The sequence below is a fragment of the Nothobranchius furzeri genome, chromosome 18, assembly GCF_043380555.1.
Source record: "Nothobranchius furzeri strain GRZ-AD chromosome 18, NfurGRZ-RIMD1, whole genome shotgun sequence".
Classification (NCBI taxonomy): Eukaryota; Metazoa; Chordata; class Actinopteri; order Cyprinodontiformes; family Nothobranchiidae; genus Nothobranchius; species Nothobranchius furzeri.
Genome location: NC_091758.1, coordinates 11,303,956 through 11,325,967, shown reverse-complemented (window position 1 = coordinate 11,325,967; position 22,012 = coordinate 11,303,956). Strand labels below are relative to the sequence as shown.

At 43.0% G+C, this 22,012-nt stretch overlaps 1 protein-coding gene across 3 annotated transcripts; it reads left to right on the top strand.

The window, feature by feature from the left end:
- The first annotated feature begins 2,199 nt into the window (after window positions 1-2,199).
- Window positions 2,200-21,038, top strand: LOC107391611 (zinc finger protein 646). 3 transcript variants are annotated; one of them, XM_070546950.1, is made up of 7 exons: window positions 2,200-2,441; window positions 3,557-3,783; window positions 3,876-4,122; window positions 13,553-13,642; window positions 19,826-20,020; window positions 20,106-20,237; window positions 20,731-21,038. In XM_070546950.1, exons 1-7 carry the CDS (start codon window positions 2,307-2,309, stop codon window positions 20,893-20,895), a joined length of 1,191 nt encoding a protein of 396 aa, XP_070403051.1. In that variant the 5' UTR covers window positions 2,200-2,306; the 3' UTR covers window positions 20,896-21,038. The 3 variants fall into 3 exon arrangements, with proteins under 3 accessions (XP_070403051.1, XP_070403050.1, XP_070403052.1); XM_070546949.1 differs by having other exon boundaries at window positions 20,106-20,285; XM_070546951.1 differs by lacking the exon at window positions 13,553-13,642 and having other exon boundaries at window positions 20,106-20,285.
- Window positions 21,039-22,012: the final 974 nt, after the last annotated feature.

Genomic DNA, 22,012 nt, shown 5'->3' with positions numbered 1-22,012 from the left:
TATTCCATGTTCAGAATACACGCTGTCCACAGAGGTGGACATGTAGTAAAATTTTTTGCAAGTTATTAAATGTTACAAACAATATTTGTTGAAATTTGTTTCATTCACACCTAAAGATAAATGAAAGACATTGTTAAATAATCATGGTTGAAGATTTTATAATTCATGCATCAAAAGGTTGTTGTAGTTTTTTTTGTTTCCTATATATTCTTTGTTTTTATCTTCTTTAGTTTAGTCTTGTTCTGCACCTTGGTGACATAATACATGTCTATAAAGTGCTTTTATAAATAAAGGTGATGATGATGATGATTAAGCACTAACCAAATATTTAGTTCCTGGTATTCTGGTGATTAATATAATTTGAACTATAAACGGTGTCACTTTTAGTGGCTGAAAGAGAAAGGGTTTTAGTGGAATCCCTCAATTTGAGACACTGACTGTATATCAGTACTTGGTAGTAAAGAAGTGCCCAAATAAAAGCTAAGAGTGTATATTTTAGTCAAAACAGTAATCCCAGACCAGCAAAACTATTGTCAAATTGCATTTTATCTCCTTATTTTTGTTTATTTTTAAATATTTGTCCCTGACATTTTAAAATAAGACAAGGGAGTTCTCAGCAAATGACAATCGAGCCCGGGCAACAGCAGATTTGGTGTGCAGCACCTGTTGAAGTCGAAAACTGCATTTCGAGCACTCTAAAATATCGGTTGTCATGAACTGAATCTCCTGATGTCTGTCAAATGTAGAAACTTGTTCAGTTCTCCGATTAGCGGACATTGTGATCAGAACAAGGGGAGAAACTGTCTGGAAGTAGAATTAAAATGAGACAGCAGATTAAAGCTGTTGAAGGGAATTTTCATTTAAAAATTTTTGATTGTTTAATTCTTCATGTAATCCCAGATTGGGAACTTTGAAATGCTTTGACACAGAATTTCACGCTCCTCTGTGTCTCGGTTAAACAGCAAGCAAGCATTGCTCATTTATTTGTTTATTTTTTTATTTATTATAATATTTTTTAAACAGTACATATCCAAAACATTTAACTTAAATTTAACAAACACAGACATTTCAGAAAAATACATTTACAATGTTATTTCAAATTTTATTAAAAAATTTATTTTTTTAGTCAAATTCACAAGTTGTGTTCACAAAAAGCTATGGAGATAAAAACCTTTTTAAATGGTGAGCAGCAGAAACATGTATTTTTCATTCTGATCATTTCTTTACTCATGAATTGTACAATTTTTATTTTGTTTTACAATTATGTCTTGAATAACTAAGATCAATTTATGGTTTGAGTGAACATTAATATCAATATGATTTATTAATACTGGCTTTTGTTGGGGGGGCAGCGATTTTTTTAAGGGTGACCATGGCCACCCCTGGCCACCCCTTGAAGGGTGGTCTTGGTTGACCTGCAAAAGCAGAAACCTTCACAGTCAAATGCTACAGCTTTATCACCCACACCTTTACAGCACACCTTTGGGACTGATCTGCACCTGATGGAGATTAACTGTGTAGGAAGAGAGGAAGTTTCTCCTGTTGATGGTGCTGCTTCATCTAATTCAGGTTGGTAAGAGGCTCTTCATCCAGCTGGTTTGGTCAGAAACAGAAAAAACTGGTGAATTAGTCTTAATAAATGTTGTGATGTTCTGCTGAGCTGTGGTAGCTTCATGGAGGCGGCCATTGGCCTGAACACTGCTGCTAACCACTTAATCATTCTCACTCTCCAGATTATAACATTTTACTCTCTTTGACATTGAATGTGCTACTATTACCTGTTTAATTATAGATTCACTAGGATAAATACAATAATGTTTATCTCTCACCAATATTTACTAACAAATCACAATGTAACCATAGAAACACTACTTCGTATATATGTTGTGTGTGTGTGTGTGTGTGTGTGTGTGTGTGTGTGTGTGTGTGTGTGTGTGTGTGTCTGCTCTGTCTTCTCCATCCCCAGTGAGTGAGCTGCTTATACTGAGCCAGGATCCTCTGGAGGTTTCTTGCAAATAATGGGGGCCTTTAAATATGATGCTTCAATTTATACAAAATATCGGGGTTACTTTAGTTTTTATTTCCTCTATTTCTGCATAAAATACAAAAGATATTTGATTTGCCCTTTTCTTGTGTTCTTTCACCCTCCCATCCTGCAGGAGGCAGTGATATCTTCTTTGTCTCCGTGCGTCTGCCGCCAAAATGTTAATTTCACAGAAGAACCATTTCGCATTTTGGAAGATCTCAACAAAGCAGACCTGTTTCAATTTAATCAAAAACGTCAAAAACATTTTTGAAAACCGACAATGTACGCCAGGACGAATGCAGGGAGCACGCATGGAGACTTTCAGGACAGAAACGGAGTGAACTACGTGTCATCGACAGAGTCTTTCGGCCACTGCTCTCAATTGTTCTGGAAAAAGGACCCGAACGATTCAGGAGTAAGAAAGCAATTTCTTAGCCGGCAAACGGCTAGTGAATACTGCTCTTGCTCACAGTCACTACCTGGAGCATATCGCTGTCGGGCCAGGTTTAGTTTTGTAGTTTAAGAAGGGACCGGTGTTGTTAGACAGCTGAATGACTGAACAATCTCATCTCGACCTCTCGATTAGCGCCTCCAGGCCTACCTTTTTAGCTGCCGCGGAAGCTAAGTAGCTACTCTTTCCAGCACAGTTTTGCTTTGATTACACCTCAGTAAATGGTCCAAGAGAAGTAAACTTTGTTTTTAGCCACATTTTATTGCTGTGTCATAAAAAACCTTGGTCAAAATATATTTTAATTTGTCGAAACATCCGCGAGCATTAGCCTGTGCTAACTTCTGTTAACACTAGCTTATTTAAGCTAACACTAGACGAGTTTGTTTAAAGCGGTGCTGTATGGGTGTGTTGTGTTTTATTACGACGTTTTCTGCTGAGTAGACGGAGGCAGGTTTAGGTTGAAGACTAAAATTATCAGCCAACAGCGCAAAGTAAACACAAGCAGACAGCCTGACAGGAAACGACAGCGGAAGACTCCCCGCGGAGCAGCATCTAAGGTCTCTTTGTGATGCTAGAGCGCAGGTTCAGTCTTCCCTCCTGACTCTGCACCGTGCACAGACCCACACGCCTATCTGTTGTCGGCTATAGGCGAAACATTTATGGCTTTCATTGCCAAATTGACAAAGTCACGTTCAAGAAATAACATTTTACTGTGGTCTGTGTTTTCATTAAAGAAATCTCCCTAACTTGAGCACATATGGTGCCTACACAATACATGAACTGATGGTCTCGGTTTAAAGGCAGCTGCTTTTATTCGTTTGCTGCTTTTAGCCGTGCCTCTTGATCTTCCCTATTGTCCATCGTTATTTTTGAGATTGTACTGGAAGAAAATGAAATAAATTCTTCCATTTGACTGAAGCTCTCCTCCACTTGTACCCAGAGAACAAAACCCTTGTTCAGTTTTGTCCATTGTGCAGCGATGTGGGGGCGTTAGCAGATGTCAAACCAGTCGAAACGTATTTTTTTATATAACAAACTGTGCTTTTTGTTCATTTTTAATTTATACATTTCTTTCATAGCCAAGTTCCACCATCAGCTGGTGTGATCAGCTGCCTTCATCCTCAGCATCACTCTCCAGCTCCGCTCTCTCCATGGAGTCACGAGCTCCGCCTCCACCAGCAACAACAGCATCAGATGACATGGAGTCCGATGAAAGGCCGTACGTCTGCGATCTGTGCAGCTGTGCCTACAAACATGCCAGCTCGCTGCTCAACCACAAGCTCACACACAGGACAGGAGACTTCAAGTGAGGGTTCAAATCTCTGGCTTCTACCTTTTAAATGTGCCGCTGTCATTAATCTCAACTCTAATCTTGAATCTGCTCTCATCTCAATCAAGGTGCGATTTCTGCAGCAAACCCTACACCAACTACATGTCTCTGCGCAATCACATGCGAATTCATGGCCAGAAGCGTTACATGTGCGACCTGTGTGGGAAGGCCTTTCGCCTGGCAAGGTACCTCCGTAACCACCAGAGAATACACGACGATGGGCCCAACCGCTTCGACTGTCCTTCCTGCTGTAAGAGCTACAGAACCATGCTGGAGTTGGCGCAGCACCGCTGCAGTGCAGCGGCGTCCCATCAGGTACATTTGAGTGCTGTTGATGTCCTGATCTGTGATTGCTCATAATGCAAGACTGTAAGCACGTGGTTGTTGTAACGATGTTCAAGCAAGAGCAAATCGGATGGATGGATGGATCAATCAGTCGATTTGAACAGCAGACATTACAACAGTACGAAAATGAGCCAGAAGTCAAGGTAGTCTGCAGGGTTTCCTCTAGGATAGTTTTAAATCATGTTGGTGGCTGTGTGTGTGTGCATGACTGTGAGACAACATGGTTTGTCCAGGTAATCTACTCGTTACCCCATCTTCCTCAGGTCCCTTCCTCTTCTGAAAATATTTAAACTCATTCGCTGCCAGCCGTTTTCTGATCAGAAAGCCCATGACTGCCAGCATTTTTGAGCATTTTTACGGTTTGTAGAAGAGTCACAGAATATTGTGCTCTATGATCACGTGAACACCAAAACTACCAGAAGACAGAGTAGACTCACTTCTCACATCAGGAAGAAGATTTTCCATTCTTTCACAACCCGTTGTCAAAGTGTGAGCCGCAGAAGCTTTTCTGGTTAGCGCCTCGCTTCAGGCATGGCGGTGTCCCAAACCAACCTACCAATTCATGGATCGTCTGCTTCCTGATGACGTGACGCGTAACACACATGGATGAAATCAGCTTTAGAGCCGTGGTGTTTACGCTCAAGGTGCACGAGCTCGTTCCCACTCTCGCCCTGTTAAAAACACGCAAAGGCGGTTGGATTTAGAATGACGACTTTAGTCGTGATTGGCAGTGAATGAGTTAATGCATTCATCTGAAAATACAACCAGGAATGAGTCGACAGAAAACGTACCTGACCTTAAGCGAAGTAGAGCTGAAACATTACGCACGAAGGACAAACTAAAGAACTACGACACTGTCGTTCAAATGCAACCAACCTTAACGTCAGGGTCGTTTGAATAAAAACTGCATTTGACTTGAGTAAAAAAAAAAGGTGCTTTAGAAAAATATTATTAATATTGGTCTATAAATAAATAATATATATCAGAGTTTTTCCTGCATTCAAATTAGCGTGGCGGCCGCCTCCAGCTAATTTTGTGCCGCCCCAGCCTGATTTCACTCTGCCCCCAGCTATATGGATGTTATTTTAACTGCAGTTGCAGCGTTGCACCACTACTGGGCGCTGTATCAGCAGCGGTGCACAGAAAGGCGCTAAAACCGCTGCAGAAAAAGATCAAAAATGGCTTTTCTTGCTAGTTGTTACATATCTGTGGTTGGTGCTACTGACGTCCTGATTTCCCCCAGGCCCCTCCATATCAGAGCAGGGCTGTACAGTGGTGTCTGAGCGTGTCTGTCTATTTTTAAACGTCGCACTGGTGCAACATCTTTGCATTACTATTTTCGCCAGAACTTTATTGAACAAAAGTAAATTACGTGTAAGAAAAATGCTTTTTACTGGCGCACGGTGTGGTCATCTGGATGCAGTGGAGGAAAATAAAGGAATCCGCAAAGGCAGAACCGGTCCAAAGTTTGGGATCAAAAGTGCAGCTACACGCAGATTGGCTAATGCTAAAGCTAACGGGTAGCAGTCTCACGATCAAGTGGCGCACAGAAAAACATATGATGGTCGTAAAACCAAGACTAAACTCTACAAGTGGATGAAAAGTCCCCACCATCCTGTTTATTCTGCATCCTGCAGCGCTACGGATCAGAACCGCTGCAGATACAAGTCACACAGGAGCAGGAAGTACGGCAAGCCGTTGTAGTATATAATTCACAAACGCTTCTATCTTTGAACATAATTTAAACTGGATTATTGCCAACCCGTACATAATAGACATGCCACCATTACATTGTTAGCAGCAGAAATTAAATGTTATCACCATTTCCAACACAAATGCATGTTAATGAAATGCATTATATTTTATTGGATATATTTATGTGTTATTTTGACTGAGATGAGTGTTATTAATACAAACCTAAAATGTTACTTAAATGTATTTTTAACTATAAATATCAGATGGGGCAAAAGGGAACTAAACACCAATCTGATGCACATTATTGAGCCTTTTATAATATTTATCCTTTAGAAAAGTGAGGCAGTTGAATGCACAGAGTGTGTATGTGCTGGCGCACGGTCAGGATGGTACCACCTCTGCCTCAGTTTGAGCCAGGAAAAACCCGATGTAAAGGAAAACCCCCGTATATATTGGCCCAAGTCTGTTTGTCTGCATGTTTAGTGAGAGAAAGAGGTTTTTGTATTTATTATATTATAATAGTATCATTAGTCCATGTAGTTGTATTTATTTTACTTTTATAGCACTCATCACAGACAGAAAATCACAAAGGGCTTCACAAAACTCATAACAGTCTTAAAACAGAAATAAATTAAAATCTGAATAAATGATAAATGACCCGCATTTGTATAGCGCCTCTCAGAGTAAGGACTCCAAAGCGCTTTACACTACAGGGCATCATTCATCCATTCACACACATTCACACACTGATGGTGCGCCCTGGGGCCATCGGTCCCTCCGACCACCACCAGCAGGCAAGGTGGGTAAAGTGTCTTGCCCAAGGACACAACAGCAGAGTTCTCTGTCCGGAGCCAGGATTGAACCTGCAACCTTACTCGACTTGATTACTAGACAACCCGCTCAACCTGTTGAGCTACTGCTGCCCACAAAAACAAATGAATAAAATTATAAAATACCATAAAACAAATGAAAGATGATTACATTCATTTCATTGTGTAATTTCCCACTAAGACCCAAACATCTGCTAGTACGATGGACTTCTGCTCATAACGGGGTCGATGCTGACGTTGGAAGTGAACCCAAGCTGCTTCTGCTGAGTGAAGCTCCTCCAAACCGAGGCTCATCTATGGCACAAAAACACGGTCATAAGTTCAGCTCAAGTCAAAAGCAGCACAGCATCCGATGACCTCATTGACGACTTTGCATCCAGAAAACGGAGACGTGTGCATCTGCAGAAGGCTTCTTCCATTGTTGAATGAGGCTGTTCATTGGCCACTAAGTTGTAAACTTCATTAGCACCAATGATGGTCATTTGCATTCAAAATACCCACAATGACTGTATCATTAGACGTTTGCCAATGACCTGGCCTGTTAGTGTGCAGTGACAAATGCAGCTTTCTGTTTTATTTATTGCCATTAGAATTATTTGATAATATGAAACTGGATTTATCTCATTCACACGAGCAGTAACACTGAGAAATGTTTTCCCAGTCTGACAGTAAGGATATAAGGTGGTTTAATTGGGCCTGATTGCTGCAATCCTGATATTTAAAAAAAAACTCACCAGTGAAATCTCAGCCCTTGAAACAGCAATCCTAAGTATTTTTTTCCTTTTCTGAACTTTTCATAAACAGTTCCTCTTTTCATCATAGGCTGAATGAATGAGGGGAAACTGCTAATGCTTCCATAAATCACATGTTTAATCAGCCCTTCCAAGTAGACCAGGCTCACACATGTATGTACAGGTGCTGGTCATACAATTAGAAAATCAGGACAAAGTTGATTTGTTTCAGTAATTCGTTCAAAAAGTGAAACTTGTATATCAAATTCACTCATTACACACAGACTGATTTATTTCAAATGTTTATTTCTTTAATGTTGATGATTATAACTGGCCACTGATGAAAATCCATAATTCAGTATCTCAGAAATTACAATAAATTAAGACCAATGCCCTAAAAATAAGATTTTTAGAAATGTTGGCCAACTGAAAAGCATGAAAATGAAAAGTATGAACATGTACAGCACTCAGTATTTAGTTGGGGCTCTTCTGGTCTGGATTACTGCAGCAATGCGGTGTGGCTATGAATGGCATCTCAAGTGTTTGCTACACATAATGAATCTTATTAATCAAACGGCAGCATGAAGTTTCTAACAAATCAAATGGAGCTCTTCACTCATTTGGCCAATCAGGTGGGTTGTTATAGGTTAGGTGCCCATCCCCTAGGCAGGCGGCACTTAGTTTGGATGGCTAGCAAACACCTGAGTTTGTTCTGCTTAGGGATGTCCCGTTTCAATATCGATATTGAAAGTAATTTGATATCGGCCCAAAAACACCGTAAATCGGACCGCGTCAAAAATCTCAGATATAAGCATATTTATATATAATTAGCAACCAATGGTAAAAAAAAATGTCTTTTTTCATACTTACTGTTATTGGGTCTCCGATTGAGTATTATCACTTGATCAAGCCTTTCATCCATTCCACACCACGAAATAGTTAGAAGTATGTATGATTTGTGCTGACGTTGTATCGGATCGATATCGGTTAATGCTGAAGGCTGCAATATCTGCATCATATCTGAAGTGAAAACGTATCGGGACATCCCTAGTTCTGCTCTTTCTGATGATTCTGTGTTTCTGCGCGATCCACTGATTGCCTTTGAAGTTCATTTTATTCCCTTTCCATGTATGTTTTGCTCACAATTTTTCTATTCCTTTTTGAAAATAACGTTTAGTAATTTTTCATTTTTTTTAAAATTGTTTTTAAATTTCTTGTTCTTAAGTTGAGTATTTATTTATTGCAATAATATCGCAGGTTTTCCCAATAGCGTGCAACCCTACTCAGAAGCATCAGACCTGAATGAACTAGAGATGTTTTGTAAAGAAAATGGTCCAAAACACCTTCAGCCAGAATCCAGACTCTCATTGGAAGCCATAGGAAGAGTTTAGATGCTGTTATTTCTGCTAAAGGAGGAGCTACTAAATACTGACTCCATTTCTCTTTGTGGTGCCCAAATATATGCACCTGCCTAACTTTGTTTAAACTATTATTGCACACTTTCTGTAAATCCTGTAAACTTTGTTTCACTTCTCAAATATCACTGTGTGTGTCTTCTATATGATATATTTAACTGAAAGTTTTTATCGTAACAACCAGCGATTTATACAGGAAACTCATGAAGATTAACAAAGATGCCCAAACCTTTGCACCCCACTGACTGTGTGTGTGTGTGTGTGTGTGTGTATATATATATATATTACATATTATTCAAAAGCTAGAATTCTTGTGATATCAATGATATTTGCCTATCAAGCGTTCAACCTTAACTGTAGACATAATGAATAATGGGCCATTCCCATCTGTACCGGGTCGGCCCGGGCCGGGTAGCGTAGGTTGTTTACATATCTGGGTAGCCTGGTATTTTTCCGGGCCAACCAAGGCTCATTCTCAGCGCTCTTCTCGAGGGGGTCTGCTTCAGGCCGACCAGGGCCAACACACCCACTGCTGACAGCAAATTCACACCTTCCATTAGAGCAAGCCTCTGATTGGTGGGTAGAATCAGCCCACATGGGCTTAAGGCAAGGATGTGTGGAAACAACCGGGCCAGGCTGGGGCCGACTGGGGCTACCCGGCCCGGGCCGACCCGGTACAGATGGGAATGGCCCATAGATGCACGGAAAATTTGGCCACTTCAAATTTTTGGCTGAAAATGAACCAAAATTGCATTTTTGGTTTTCATCCAAAAGACCCAAATGCTGTTTTGGTTTCATCTCGCTCCGACCTCATGTGGCTACTTGTATTGGCTTCATAAAAAACATGCATTTGTACTGATTTCAAAAGTCAAAATTTCCACTTTTAGTAATGCTGTTTTATTATGATCATTGTTTTCATTCGGGATTTGTTTTGAGCAAAACGGGAAAGACGTGAAGCGAAGCGGCTCTCACGTGATTGTTTTTAGACCAATAAGGTGCATGCATTTAGCCAACAGAAGTCCAACATGGTAGTGTACTCGGAGTCCCAAAATGCAGCAATTATAATTTCAGTATCTTAGAAACTTTTGAATTCATGAAAAAGAAGATTTTTATGGAAATGTGGAGCTGCAACACGCCTAAAGTAACACTTTGTCCTCGCTGCTACTCTCCGAATCCATGTTGTCGGCTCAAACATTCAGTGATACTTCAGTGCTGCAGCTCGTGTCAAGAGGAACAGACTTGTGTGATGAAGCAGTAGGACCTTTTATTTATATCCATCCCTCCATTTTCATCCACTTATCCGAAGTCGGGTCGCGGGGGCAGTAGCCTAAGTCAAGAGGCCCAGACTTCCCTCTCCCCAGCCACTTTGGCCAGCTCCTCCGGGGGAATCCCAAGGCGTTCCCTGGCCAGGTGAGAGAGATAGTCCCTCCAACGTGTCCTGGGTCTACCTTTAGGTCTCCCAGTTGGACGTGCCCGGAAAACCTCACCAGGGAGGTATCCAGGAGGCATCCTGACCGGATGCCCGAGCCACCTCCACTGGCTCCTCTCGATGTGGAGGAGCAGCGGGTCTACTCTGAGCCCCTCCCGGATGACAGAGCTTCTCATCCTATCTCTAAGGGAGAGCTCAGCCACTCTTCAGAGAAAACTCATTTTGGCCGCTTGTATCCGCGATCTCATTCCTATGGTCACTACCCAAAGCTCATGACCATAGGTGAGGGTAGGAACGTAGATCGACCGGTAAATCGAGAGCTTCGCATTCTGATTCAGCTCTCTCTTCACCACGACAGACCGGTACAACGCCCGCATCACTGCAGACGCAGCACCAATCCGCCTATCGATCTCACGCTCCAGTTTTCCCTCACTCGTGAACAAGACCCCGAGATACTTAAACTCCTCCACTTGGGGCAGGACCTCATCCCTGACCCAGAGAAGGAATTCTACCCTTTTCTGAATCAATACCGTGGTTTTATTTATATATAATTTATTATTATTAAGTGTACACGAGTCAAGTGAAACATTTTATTTTCAGTTTTAATTTATATTGTGTACATATTAGTGATGTTGGTACACATGGTAGCCGTACATACTATGGTTCTAATTATTTACATATTTAATTTAGGTGTTTTGTTTTCCAGTATTTATTTATTTTTGTTCATCCCTAACAATAAATAACCAAAGTTTTGTCAAACCATTCGGAACTTCCATATGTCCAACTCACCGTTTGAAGACTCAGCTTACTGACAGCGGAGCCATTTCCAACAGGAGTCATCTGTTTACGTCCAGAAGTCCAATAAAATTTCTCCCAATAAATTAGTTGGTCCAAAACAAGTCTTGCATTCCCAATCCAACGTGGTTTACCTCAGTAAAATATTTCCTTCAGTTTGCGACTTTCATAATCATTAGCGATTGGTCGATAGGTCAAAAGTACCGCCCTCTTTTATATTGTGTGTAGTGCCAACCAACTGCTGTGTAGTACAATGGGTACAGAAAGTATTCAGACCCCCATCAATTTTTCACTCTGCAGCTATTTTCTAAAGTCAATTCAATTAATTTTTTTCCTCATTAATCTACACACTCCATCCCATAATGAGAGAAAAACAGAAGTTTAGAAATGTCTGCAGATGTATTGAAAAGTAAAAACAGAAACATCACATGGTCCTAAGTATTCAGACCCTTTGTCAGTATTGAGTAGAAGCACCTTTAGAGCTAATGCAGCCGTGGGTCTTCTCGGTAAAGGTGTAACAAGTTTCTTACACCTGGATGTGGGGATCCTCTCCAGTTCTGTCAGGTTGGATGGTGAACGTTGGTGGAGCCACCTTTAGGTCTCTCCAGAGTTGCTCAGCAGGACTCTGGCTGGGCCATTCAAGAACAGTCAGAGAGTTGCTGTGAAGCCACTCCTTCATTATTTCAGCTGTGTGCTTAGGGTCGTCGTCATGTTGGAAGGTAGACCTTCAGCCCAGTCTGAGGTCCTGAGCACTCTAGAGAAGGTTCTTGTCCAGGACATCCCTGTACTTGGCCGCATTCATCGTTCCCTCGATTGCAACCGGTCATCCAGCATGATGCTGCCACCGCCATGCTTCACTGTGGGGACTGTATTGGACAAGTAATGAGCAGTTCCTGGTTTTCTCCACACACTCCACTTAGAATTAAGGCCCAAAAGTTCTATCTTGGTCTCATCAGACCAGAGAATCTCGTTTCTCACCATCTCTGGGTCCTTCAGGTGTCTTTTAGCAAACTCCATGTGGGCTTTCACGTGTCTTTCACTGAAGAGAGGCTTCTGACGGGCCACTCTGCCATAAAGCCCTGACTGGTGGAGGGCTGCAGTGATGGTTGACCTTCTACAACTTTCTCCCATCTCCTGACTGCATCTCTGGAGCTCAGCCACAGTGATCTTAGGGTTCTTCTTTGCCTCTCACCAAGGCTCTTCTCCCCGGTAGCTCAGTTTGGCTGGATGGTCTGCTCTAGGAAGGGTTCTGGTGGTCCCAAACGTCTTCCATGTGAGGACTATGGAGGCCACTGTGCTCTTAGGAACCTGAAGTGCAGCAGAGATGTTTTTGTATCCTTGGTCAGATCTGGGCCTTGCCACAATTTTGTCTCTGAGCTCTTTAGGCAGTTCATTTGACCTCATGATTCTCATTTGCTCTGACCTGCATTGTGAGCTGTAAGGTCTTATACAGACGGGTGTGTGGCTTTGCTAATCAGGTCCAATCAGTGTAATCAAACACAGCTGGACTCCAGTGAAGGTATAGGACCATTTCAAGGATGATCAGAAGAAATGGAAAGAACCTGAGTTAAATAGGATTGTCACAGCAAAGGGTCTGAATACTTAGGGCCATGTGATATTTCAGTTTATCTTTAATAACTGGCCCCGACAGAGCCCTGATCTCAGCATCATGGAGTGTGTCTGGGATTACATGGAGAAAGGTGAGGACGCCTTCATCCACAGAACATCTGTGGTTAGTTCCCACACATGTTTGGAACAATCCACCAGCGTAGTTCCTTCAACAACCGTGTGCAAGTGTACCTAGAAGAACTGATGCTGTTTGGAAGGCAACGGGTGGTCTGACCAAAACTGAACTGGTTTAGAGTTCTCTCTTGTTCATTCCCTGCTTTTTGTTGGATTATGAAAATAAATGATTAAGACTTCTATTTATTTTTAAACATTCTTCGTTTACAGCGCACACACACACACACGCACACACACACACACACACACACACACACACACACACACACACACGCGCACACACACACACACACACACACACACACACACACACACACACACACACACACACACACACACACACACACAAACACACACACCCCTATCCAGCAATGAAAACTCGTTGCAGTAACTGAGAAACAAGCCCTCAGATCCGGGGGTGTACCAGAAGCTCTTTGTTCTGGTGCCAGGCCCTGAGTTGTATGTGTGTATGGAGGTTCATGGTTGACAACAGTATTATTTCCTTTTATTTGTACGTATTATAATCTATTATGTTTTTCTTGACCCTTTGTCCTCTTTTCAGCGCCAGCTTTTCCATGTTTCCAGCCCACACAGTGTGAGTGTGCATGTGTGTTTGCATCGGTGTACTGAAGCAGGCTTAGTCCAGCGTTAGGCTGAGTTTAAGGTCAGACTCAGGGTTAGTCATCACTCCCGCAGACGTTAATTGAAACTTATTTGTGTGTTTGTTTGTTTGTTTGTGTATGTGTGGGGTTGGTTCGTAAGAACCGGTTCAGCTGCCCGTCCTGCTTTAAGAGCTACAGAACCATGCTGGACCTGGCCCAGCACCGCTGCAGCGCCGCGGCCAAAAACCAGGTTGGTGTGAGCGTGAGTGCGCACGTGTGAAGCAGTCGCCTGAGCGATGTGTAGTTGTGGGCCAGGGCTAAGATCAGGAAATGTTACACATGTGATGGGCAGGATGAACTTGCCCGTCACGCATGTCGAACCTGGGTCGACGAAGCCTCCGACGTCTGTAAACAAACACGCATTAGCCACACTTTATAACAGCCCAGCAACACGCGATACATTAGATGAAACAAAGGACCACTTACAGATGGTAATGATGGACTTCCTTTGGGACTGCGGTTTTTTTCAGCCGCCTGAGGCTCCTTCGCCCGCTGTGTTGTATCCACGCGCCATGCAGTGGCGGCTTACAGCGGTGCTTTGTCCTAATGTAGTCCCAAGTCTAAACCTGCTCCTGGAATTCCTTCGTGTTACTTCTTACTTTTCGTTAGCAGTCCACGTGATTATTGGGCTCACCAGGAACTCGAGTCATTTTAATCACTTTTGCACACAAAATGCTAACTTCTGCTATTCGCTTCCATTGTTTATGCTAAGCTAAAGCAGACAGATGGCTGCCAGACCAGGAGAATTACTGCGCTGGTTACTAAATGCTTTTCTCTCACTTATCTAACTCTGGGAAATACAGAAATAGACAAAGTTTCACTTAGGGGTGGAATGTCCTTTCAAGTAGGTGCTATACAAATACAGGCCACTCACCATTACCACATGAGGAATAAACTTATTTTATTTTCATGGTCACAGATACAATGTTTTTTAATAAAAATCTGTTACGAGGGTTTCTACCTTACTGAATGTAAATTAATTGTAAAAATACATACGTCATCAAGTAATTACCAAAGTATTCTCAGATAGTCATGTATACATATATAAACCTATCATTTCCATGTTCGTAAAGGAAATGTTTATTTCTGTTAACAGTTGTTTACCTTTTCATGTCATAGCGACACAAATTAATTAATTTAAAAAAATTTCATATTTATTTACAAATTGCTGAACAATATTCACATTGTCTTGATTACATGAGTAATCACATTATTATGTAGGGATGTTCTCATCACGTATTTTTTTCCTGATCCGATCCAAGTCTGCCCATACCGACTCCCGATCTGATACATTTCAGCGAAGCGCTAAAATAGAAATAAAACACATCTGTTTCACTTTCACATACACTGATTAAAAAAATTTGTGCGTACATACATATATATATATATATATATTTATTTATTTATTTATTTATTTATTTATTTATTAGGGATGCACCTAATAAAAGTTAACCGATACCAATGCAGTTGCTTGAAAATGGCTTTGCTGTAACTTGTCATTTCTGTTCACCTAATATTTTAGTTTTGTGATCATTTCTAGTCATATACGGTATTTTACTTTTTATCTACCTCACAGTCCTTTCCTGTTAAAAGCAGAGAAGAAAATAAAATCTGTATTCCAATTCATAGCATTTTTTGTGTGGTAGAAGTATCGGTAATCGGTATCGGCGAGTACTCAGATCAAAGTATCTGTATCGTATCGGTTTGGAAAAAAGTGGTATTGTTGCATCCCTAATTTAAAAATATAATATAATACATCAAACTTATATGGCGCTTTTTAGGACATTCATGCACTCTCACATTCACACACTACTAGTGATGGTAAGCTGCTACGTAGCCACAGCCGCCCCGGGGCGGTCTGACAGAGGCGAGGCTGTCTGCCCCTCTGACCACCACCAACACAGGCAAGTTGGGTGAAGCGTGTTGCCCAAGGACACAACAGCAGAATACCCCTGGTGGGAGCTGGAATCGGACCCATGACCCCTCCGACCTTGAGGCAGCCTGCTCTACCTCCTGAGCTACTGCTGCCCCATGGATACAAAATGTATATTTTTAAAAGTAGCAGCGTTTCTCATACTTAAAGTTGTTTACTTCCACAATTTGCTGCTATAGGGAGCCTAAGTCACTTCCGGACGATGGGTTCCCGTAAGTAAGAAAAAATGAACGCAAGTCAACGGAGCTAAAAATGGTATTCACCAATTCAGCTTGTTTTGTACCATGGATTTCACACATGATGTCCGTGAATTTTAAAGACACATTTTGATACCAAGAACGCGCTTATTTTCGAACAGGGGAAACACTATTTTAAGTTTTGTGTGAAAATAAGTCCAGGACTACAAATGCGCTTCACGAAAGTGATGTCATGGAACCAGACACGGACAAAACTGAGGAAAAATGGCTGTAAGTTCAGCAAACTTCCCACAGGAGGAAAGAGCCACCATAAATCTGGTCATGTGGTAAGTAGCAGCTACGCTAGGGGGGAGGAGATTATGTGGTGACGTCACATATTTCTGATTTGTAGTGGTGCTAATTACGAACTTTTACAGGCTGATGAATCTCAAAGTACGTGACTGGCGTGGTCGAAACACCCATCATTAGTTTTCATGTAAATTGCAGTAGAACACATGTGATCCAGGGCGTAAGGTAAAGCAGATTAGAAAATAGCTCTTTAAGCCCCGTTGACTTGCATTCCTTTTTTCGTTCTTCCGGGACCCGTGAGTCGACTGGAAAGGGAGGAGACTTCGGCTCCCTAGATTGAGAATGAGTGTTCCCGTGATGAGGCAGGCATGCGGCGCCTCGGCCGGCAGGCCCGTTTTTTCCTGGATGACCCTGTAGCTACCACACAGCTCGGGTGCTGCAGGAAACTTAACCTGAAGTTTTGTAGTCTGTTGGTAAATTCTTTCTATTTATTAGCGTATCTCTCTCTGTCCGCTGGCTTCGTGTTTTTGTCAAACTTCACTGTGAACTGGGACTGTTGAACTGAGGAGACGGATGATTAGCTTTGTTAACGCCCGCAGGGAAAAGCCGAAAGTGAAGTAGTGTGTTTTGAAGGCGGCGGATCGTGGAGCGGCCTTTTCCAGCAGGTTGAAGCCCAGTATGCACACGTTACAAGTGGCTGTGGCTCTGCCTTCACTCTCTGGTTAAAATACCACCAAGCTGCAGACATCTGAGCTCTGCGTTCGCCTGCTTGCCAACAGCTGCGTCTTGGTGTCACAATTCCTGCCTGCCGTGTTGTTTTCATACAAGAAACAAATAATGTTGATGTGGAGGAACTTGTTGAAATGAAAACTAAGCCATTGTTATTCTGTTTGAAAATCTTTATCAGTTGTTTTAAAAGGTTAAATCAGATTTTTTTTTCCACCTCTCGATCCTTTTAAAATCCCATGATCTGGCCTGGTTTCTGATCACATGACCGGATCAAAGCATCCCTATTATTATGTCCTTAGATTGTTTTTGTAGTAATAATATATAACCACTGCAAATCATATTAAGTCCTTCATTTGTCAGAAAATTACAGAGACGTGTGAAATAATAACCTTTTATTATGTATTGAATATTAGGAGCCGCTACAGGTAATAAGTGAATAAATAAATAAATAAATAAATATTAAATCTCAACATGCAAAGTTGTGAGACTACTTATTTATTTTTGAACCTTTTAGTTTGTTTTAAAGTAAAAAACCTGACAGCAGCTGTGTTTAGGTTTGTTTCCCTGCTGAATGGCTGCTGCAGCAGGTAGGTGTAGACTCGGTCATCCTGGACTGTCTCCTCATCTCGCAGACGTTGGTCCGCTCATCCTAGAGGCTCCTTCGGTTCCCGTACTTGGGTTGTGAACAGGAGGCTTGTGAGTTGTGTTCGTAAACTAACACTGAATGTGCTGCAAGTCTTTTTGTCTTTCGTTTTTGGTGTCCAGTTAAGATTCACGTTTATTCATCTAACATGTCTGGATTAAAGTGATGTGGATTCGTGTTGAAGTTGAAACGCTTTGGACCCTGCCTCTTTGGGAGTTGATAAAACGAGGAACTGGAACCGGAGTCGCTTTTTGCTCGGCTGTCTGACTGCCGTGCTCATGCAAACGCGTGTTGGTGAGTGTGGCTGTGTTAGGTGTGTCTGACTCACTGTTCCGAGTGTTTTCCTTTCTGCAGTGAGCCGGGAAAACTCACTTTACCCAGAGATTGTCCTGGGAAGGTCATAACAAGTCCTCTGTGTTGACGCGTTTGATGAGCCTCCTTCTTGTTGTTGTTGTGGGATTCAAAGTGTACATCACTCTCGTGGAGTGAAAGTCTGGCAGGTGTGCGTCTGTTTGCACTTTTGCCGCTGTGCACCTGCACAGTGTGAAGAAAGGCGGCGATGCTGTCGGCTGCATGAGATGAGTGACAGCTGGTCAGCTGATCGACTCTGAAAAGGCAGTGATCAGAATTTGCAGATCAGGTTTTTTTTTCCCCTGGCCAATTTTGATCGGCAGCCAAAGCCACACTTAAGAGCGCTACAGCAGTCCGCGCGTTTGATTACTCTGTAGAGAAATAGAGTGATGTAACTATCTAGAGTTGTATTTTAATACACTGTAAGTAGATCACTTGTTATAATCAGAAGATGGGCTGTTTTTATCATCAGGGAGTTTAATGAAACACTCTGTATTGACTTTGAGACAAGAAAAGAGAGAGAGTTGGGATCGTTTAAGAATCTTTAATTTCTTAATTATAAATTCTTAACAATATACCAGGACTAACTCTGTGATGGATGAAAATGGATTTGGATGTTGTGTTGGTGCGTGTGTGTGTGTGTGTTGTTCAGGATCTTTAGGCTGACGGAGCGTATCTGGTTGTTATGACTACGGACCACGAGGCTTCGGAAGCTGATGACATGAGCAGCTATTTTGCCGTGTACGTACCCTGTGGAGTCTCCCAGGTAGATCAGGAAATGCCAGGTCCTAGGACGTCGGATGTGTACTGGAGCTGATTGAAGCAGCGGTCACAGCACGTCAGAGCCCGTCTGAAGGGTCGACCCCGGTACCATCGGCAGCGTCAGCTAGTGGTGCTCTTATTTTGAAGGGATGTCGTCTTGTTGGTAAACAACGGAACTCCAGTAGCTTCAGAGTTCTCAGTTAAAGAAGAAAGCACATCTGGCCAGGCTGTACTTCTCTTTTGATGACGGTGGAACCCCGTAGGACTTCCAACTGAACAGAACTGAAGTCAAAATGGAACTGAGCTTAAAATGGCGTTGCCTTGTTTTATATCTCTGAATTGTTGATAAGTTTCAGTAAACGGGATAGGACACTTTAAGTCAACAAGCCAGATTCTCTTGCGGCAGCCGAAAGCTCTGATTGGTTGGAACAATGTGTCATGCGTTTCTATGGAGATGATGGTCAGTCTGTCTGTGCAGTAGTCCTGTTTTCATTAAACACATAAATCATGACATCTTTATTCCACAGATCATTCACTTGATTATTATTGATCAACATCTGTTTCGAATAGCTTTAATCACAAATTAAGTACTTTGATTATTGAAAAGCGTTCTTCTTCTCCTTCTGGCTCTTCTCCTGGAATGTAAACAGTCTGAGGAACACCCGACCTTGGCGTTTTCTACACGGGTGTTACTGTGCACAGGGGCAGCTGTGTGGAGCTGAAAATTATGAACTTCATAATGTTACAACTCTGTATTCAATTTGGACTCACACTCAAAAAAAGAGAGGGGGAGAGATCCTGTTTGATTACTAAATGAGAAAATCAGCTGAATGTGTTGAAACTAAATCACAGGAGCTGTCTGGAAGTCCGTGTTCGTCGTAATAAACGAGCAGCATTTAGACCGACGTCACCCCGCCCTCTGTAGTCTTCATCACCCCTCCAGCCACGGCCGCTGGTCAAACGGCGATCCGTGTTGCGGTTGCAACCTGAGCAATTAATCTGCGTGTTTCCACGTGTCAGATTTCTGTGATTAATCAGATTTTTATTTTACATCCACAAAATTAATTTTAGATGAGATTTACAGAAAACGGGACGTTTGCCAACAATTTAAAATCCATCCCTCGTTAATTACAAGTGGGGCGGGATGGCTTCCAGGCGAGCGGCGTGGTGGAGATCCCCGCCTTAGGCTGAGGAGAACTGTGTGAGTGCATGTGTTCGTGTGTGTTGACCACTTCATCACCTCATCTCTTTAGGTCATGGTGAAAATCAGAGCAGTGGATGTTTTTAGACTAAACTTTAATGTATGGAGAGCACAAGAAGCAAGGAGGCTGGTTGAGTGGGGATCATCACATCCATCCGTCTCCTGCCTGCGTCACAAACTAAATCACAGTCATGAACAAAGTGGCCAGTGACCAAGCTGATGTTGAAGTCCCTGCTCTTGTCTTCTTCTGCCTCCTCCTGTCCATTCAGCCTGGCAGCCGTCGTAATTACTCTTCAGCTGCCCGTCGTCAGCAGCAGCAGCAGAACAACGCTACCTCCATGATGCAGACACAACACAGGCATGCCCAACAGGAACCTCTGCCCTCCCACTGTGTCCCAGCAATGTCCCAAGGAGGACAGGGAGCTGGTGTGACCAGCCAGTCCGTCGTATCAGACCCCCACCAGGTAGGAGGCTCCAGGTCGAGGACAGATCTTCACAGAAACCGTACACCTTTGTTCTTTTAAAATGACTTCTCTGTGTGCCCCTCAGGTCCGATCCAGCTCGGTGTCTTCTCAGAGCAGCCAGCAGAGCATGAGGGGCTCGTCCTCCAACAAACACGTCCCCTCCTCAAGCGCCACTTCTTCCTCCTCTTACTCCCTGCTCCAACCCCTGGTGCCTGAGGTAAAGGAGATGAACTCAGGATACACTAGACTGAGCGCCAACCCCATGGTAGGAGATAGCCCCACCGCACGCACGCACCCGCCGGCTCACCGCCTTGTCTGTCTCGCTACTAACATCAGGACAGATGCACTAACACGTCATGCTCTGCGTCCTCCAGGAGGCTCTCCTTTCAGCTTATTGATCGGGGATATAAAAATACCAACATCTGGTATTAGTTGGGATTCACAAGCTTAATAATCTACATGGTGACACACTTCCCTCTTTTTATGTCTTTGCACACTGCTGCTAGGTAGAAGATGTAGAATGGATGTCAGATCTGTGGCTTTTTCTGTTAAATCACCAAAATCTTGTGAATGTGTCATTGGGCTTTGGGTTAGCCCTAAGAAATGCAGGAAACCAGAACTACAGCAGGATATGCAGCACGGATTTCTTTGATTTAAGCTGTCTCTGTTTTTGCCCCCCCCCCCCCCCCCCCCCCCCCCCCCCCCCGCAGAAGCACCAGGACACTTTCGCTCTGACGCCCCAGAGGCCGCTCGCCACCATCAATCCCATCGGCCACACCCTCCATCCGAACGGGGCGCCCTCACTCAAGCCTTCCCCCGTGCCACGAACCATCCAGGCCATGCCCTGGGAGCAGCGCTCCCTCTACAATCAGTGAGACTCTTTGGAACCAAGGGAACCTTCTCACCCCACACACACACACACACACATCGGTTTCCCATCCAGCATCACGGTCTCCCGGACACACCTCTGCTCCCCTCGCTTCTCCTCGGAAGACTGTGTGTGTGGGAATGGGATGGGCGCCGTTGAGAACTAGTTCAGATGAATTTCTATGTAGTTAGGTTTAAAACGATGTGTTGCCTTGACCCTCATGTATGACCTATGCCACGTCCTGGTTATGAGTTCAGATGTCTGTGCCCTTTGCCAAGAGTTTGTCTCTTCCCCTTAGTAAAGAAATGATCTATCCTCCTATTATGAATAGTGCCCCAAACCTTTTCCTTATGTTGAATAAAACGAAAAGCTATTTTTAATCAAGAGTGTGTTCCTAATCCACAATGAACACACTACAACCTTTTCCTTTCGGTCCAGGATAATTTATCTAGTCCAGTGAAGTTTTTGGAAAGGAAAGGGGGGGGGGAGATTGGAACGCTGTGTGCTGTGCGTTAGTTGACACACCTCCCACGTCCAAGCACGGAGAACCCCAACACAACTGACTTGTCCTCGTGTCAACATGAAGTCTAGCTTCAGCGTCCAGTGAAGACCGAACCAGCAGCCCTCCGTAGACTCAGGGTTACGGGGTCGCCCTGACAACCGAAGCTCCAGCGCCTGTGTTCCAAACTGACTGTTACACTTGTTTTTTTGACTTGAAAGCACTTTAGGACAAGTGCTGTAAAATTGGACCCACCACGCCCGACCGACTTCACTGCCAACACACCCCGCTGTGTTGGCGACTTTGTATTTATCAGAAAACTGTCTCTACTTTCAGGATTAACAACTAGATCTCGTTAAGCAGCCAATCTGATTGGCCAGACGAACTAGAGTATTTTGTAAACTGTTGAACTTGATGAATAAGTCGTTGTTCGCGGTTCCAGTTTGTAGTTAGGTTACCTTGCTAACATGGTGTTTATTGAAATGCCCACCATTCTGCTGGCATTGTCTTTCCTCTTTTAAAAGTTGTTTCTATTTTTATTCATGACAAGTTTTCATTGTTTCTTTTCTTCCTTGTAAAGTGTCTTTGAGTATTTAGAAAAGTACTATACAAATAAAAATGTTTT

Bases quoted from the DNA above. Each gene is read 5' to 3' on its own strand.
- LOC107391611 (XM_070546949.1), top strand. From the start codon at position 2,307: ATGTACGCCAGGACGAATGCAGGGAGCACGCATGGAGACTTTCAGGAC. The intron at 4,123-13,552 runs GTACATTTGAGT...TTGGTTCGTAAG, and splicing joins GTGCAGCGGCGTCCCATCAG to AACCGGTTCAGCTGCCCGTC. The intron at 20,021-20,105 runs GTAGGAGGCTCC...TGTGCCCCTCAG, and splicing joins TCGTATCAGACCCCCACCAG to GTCCGATCCAGCTCGGTGTC.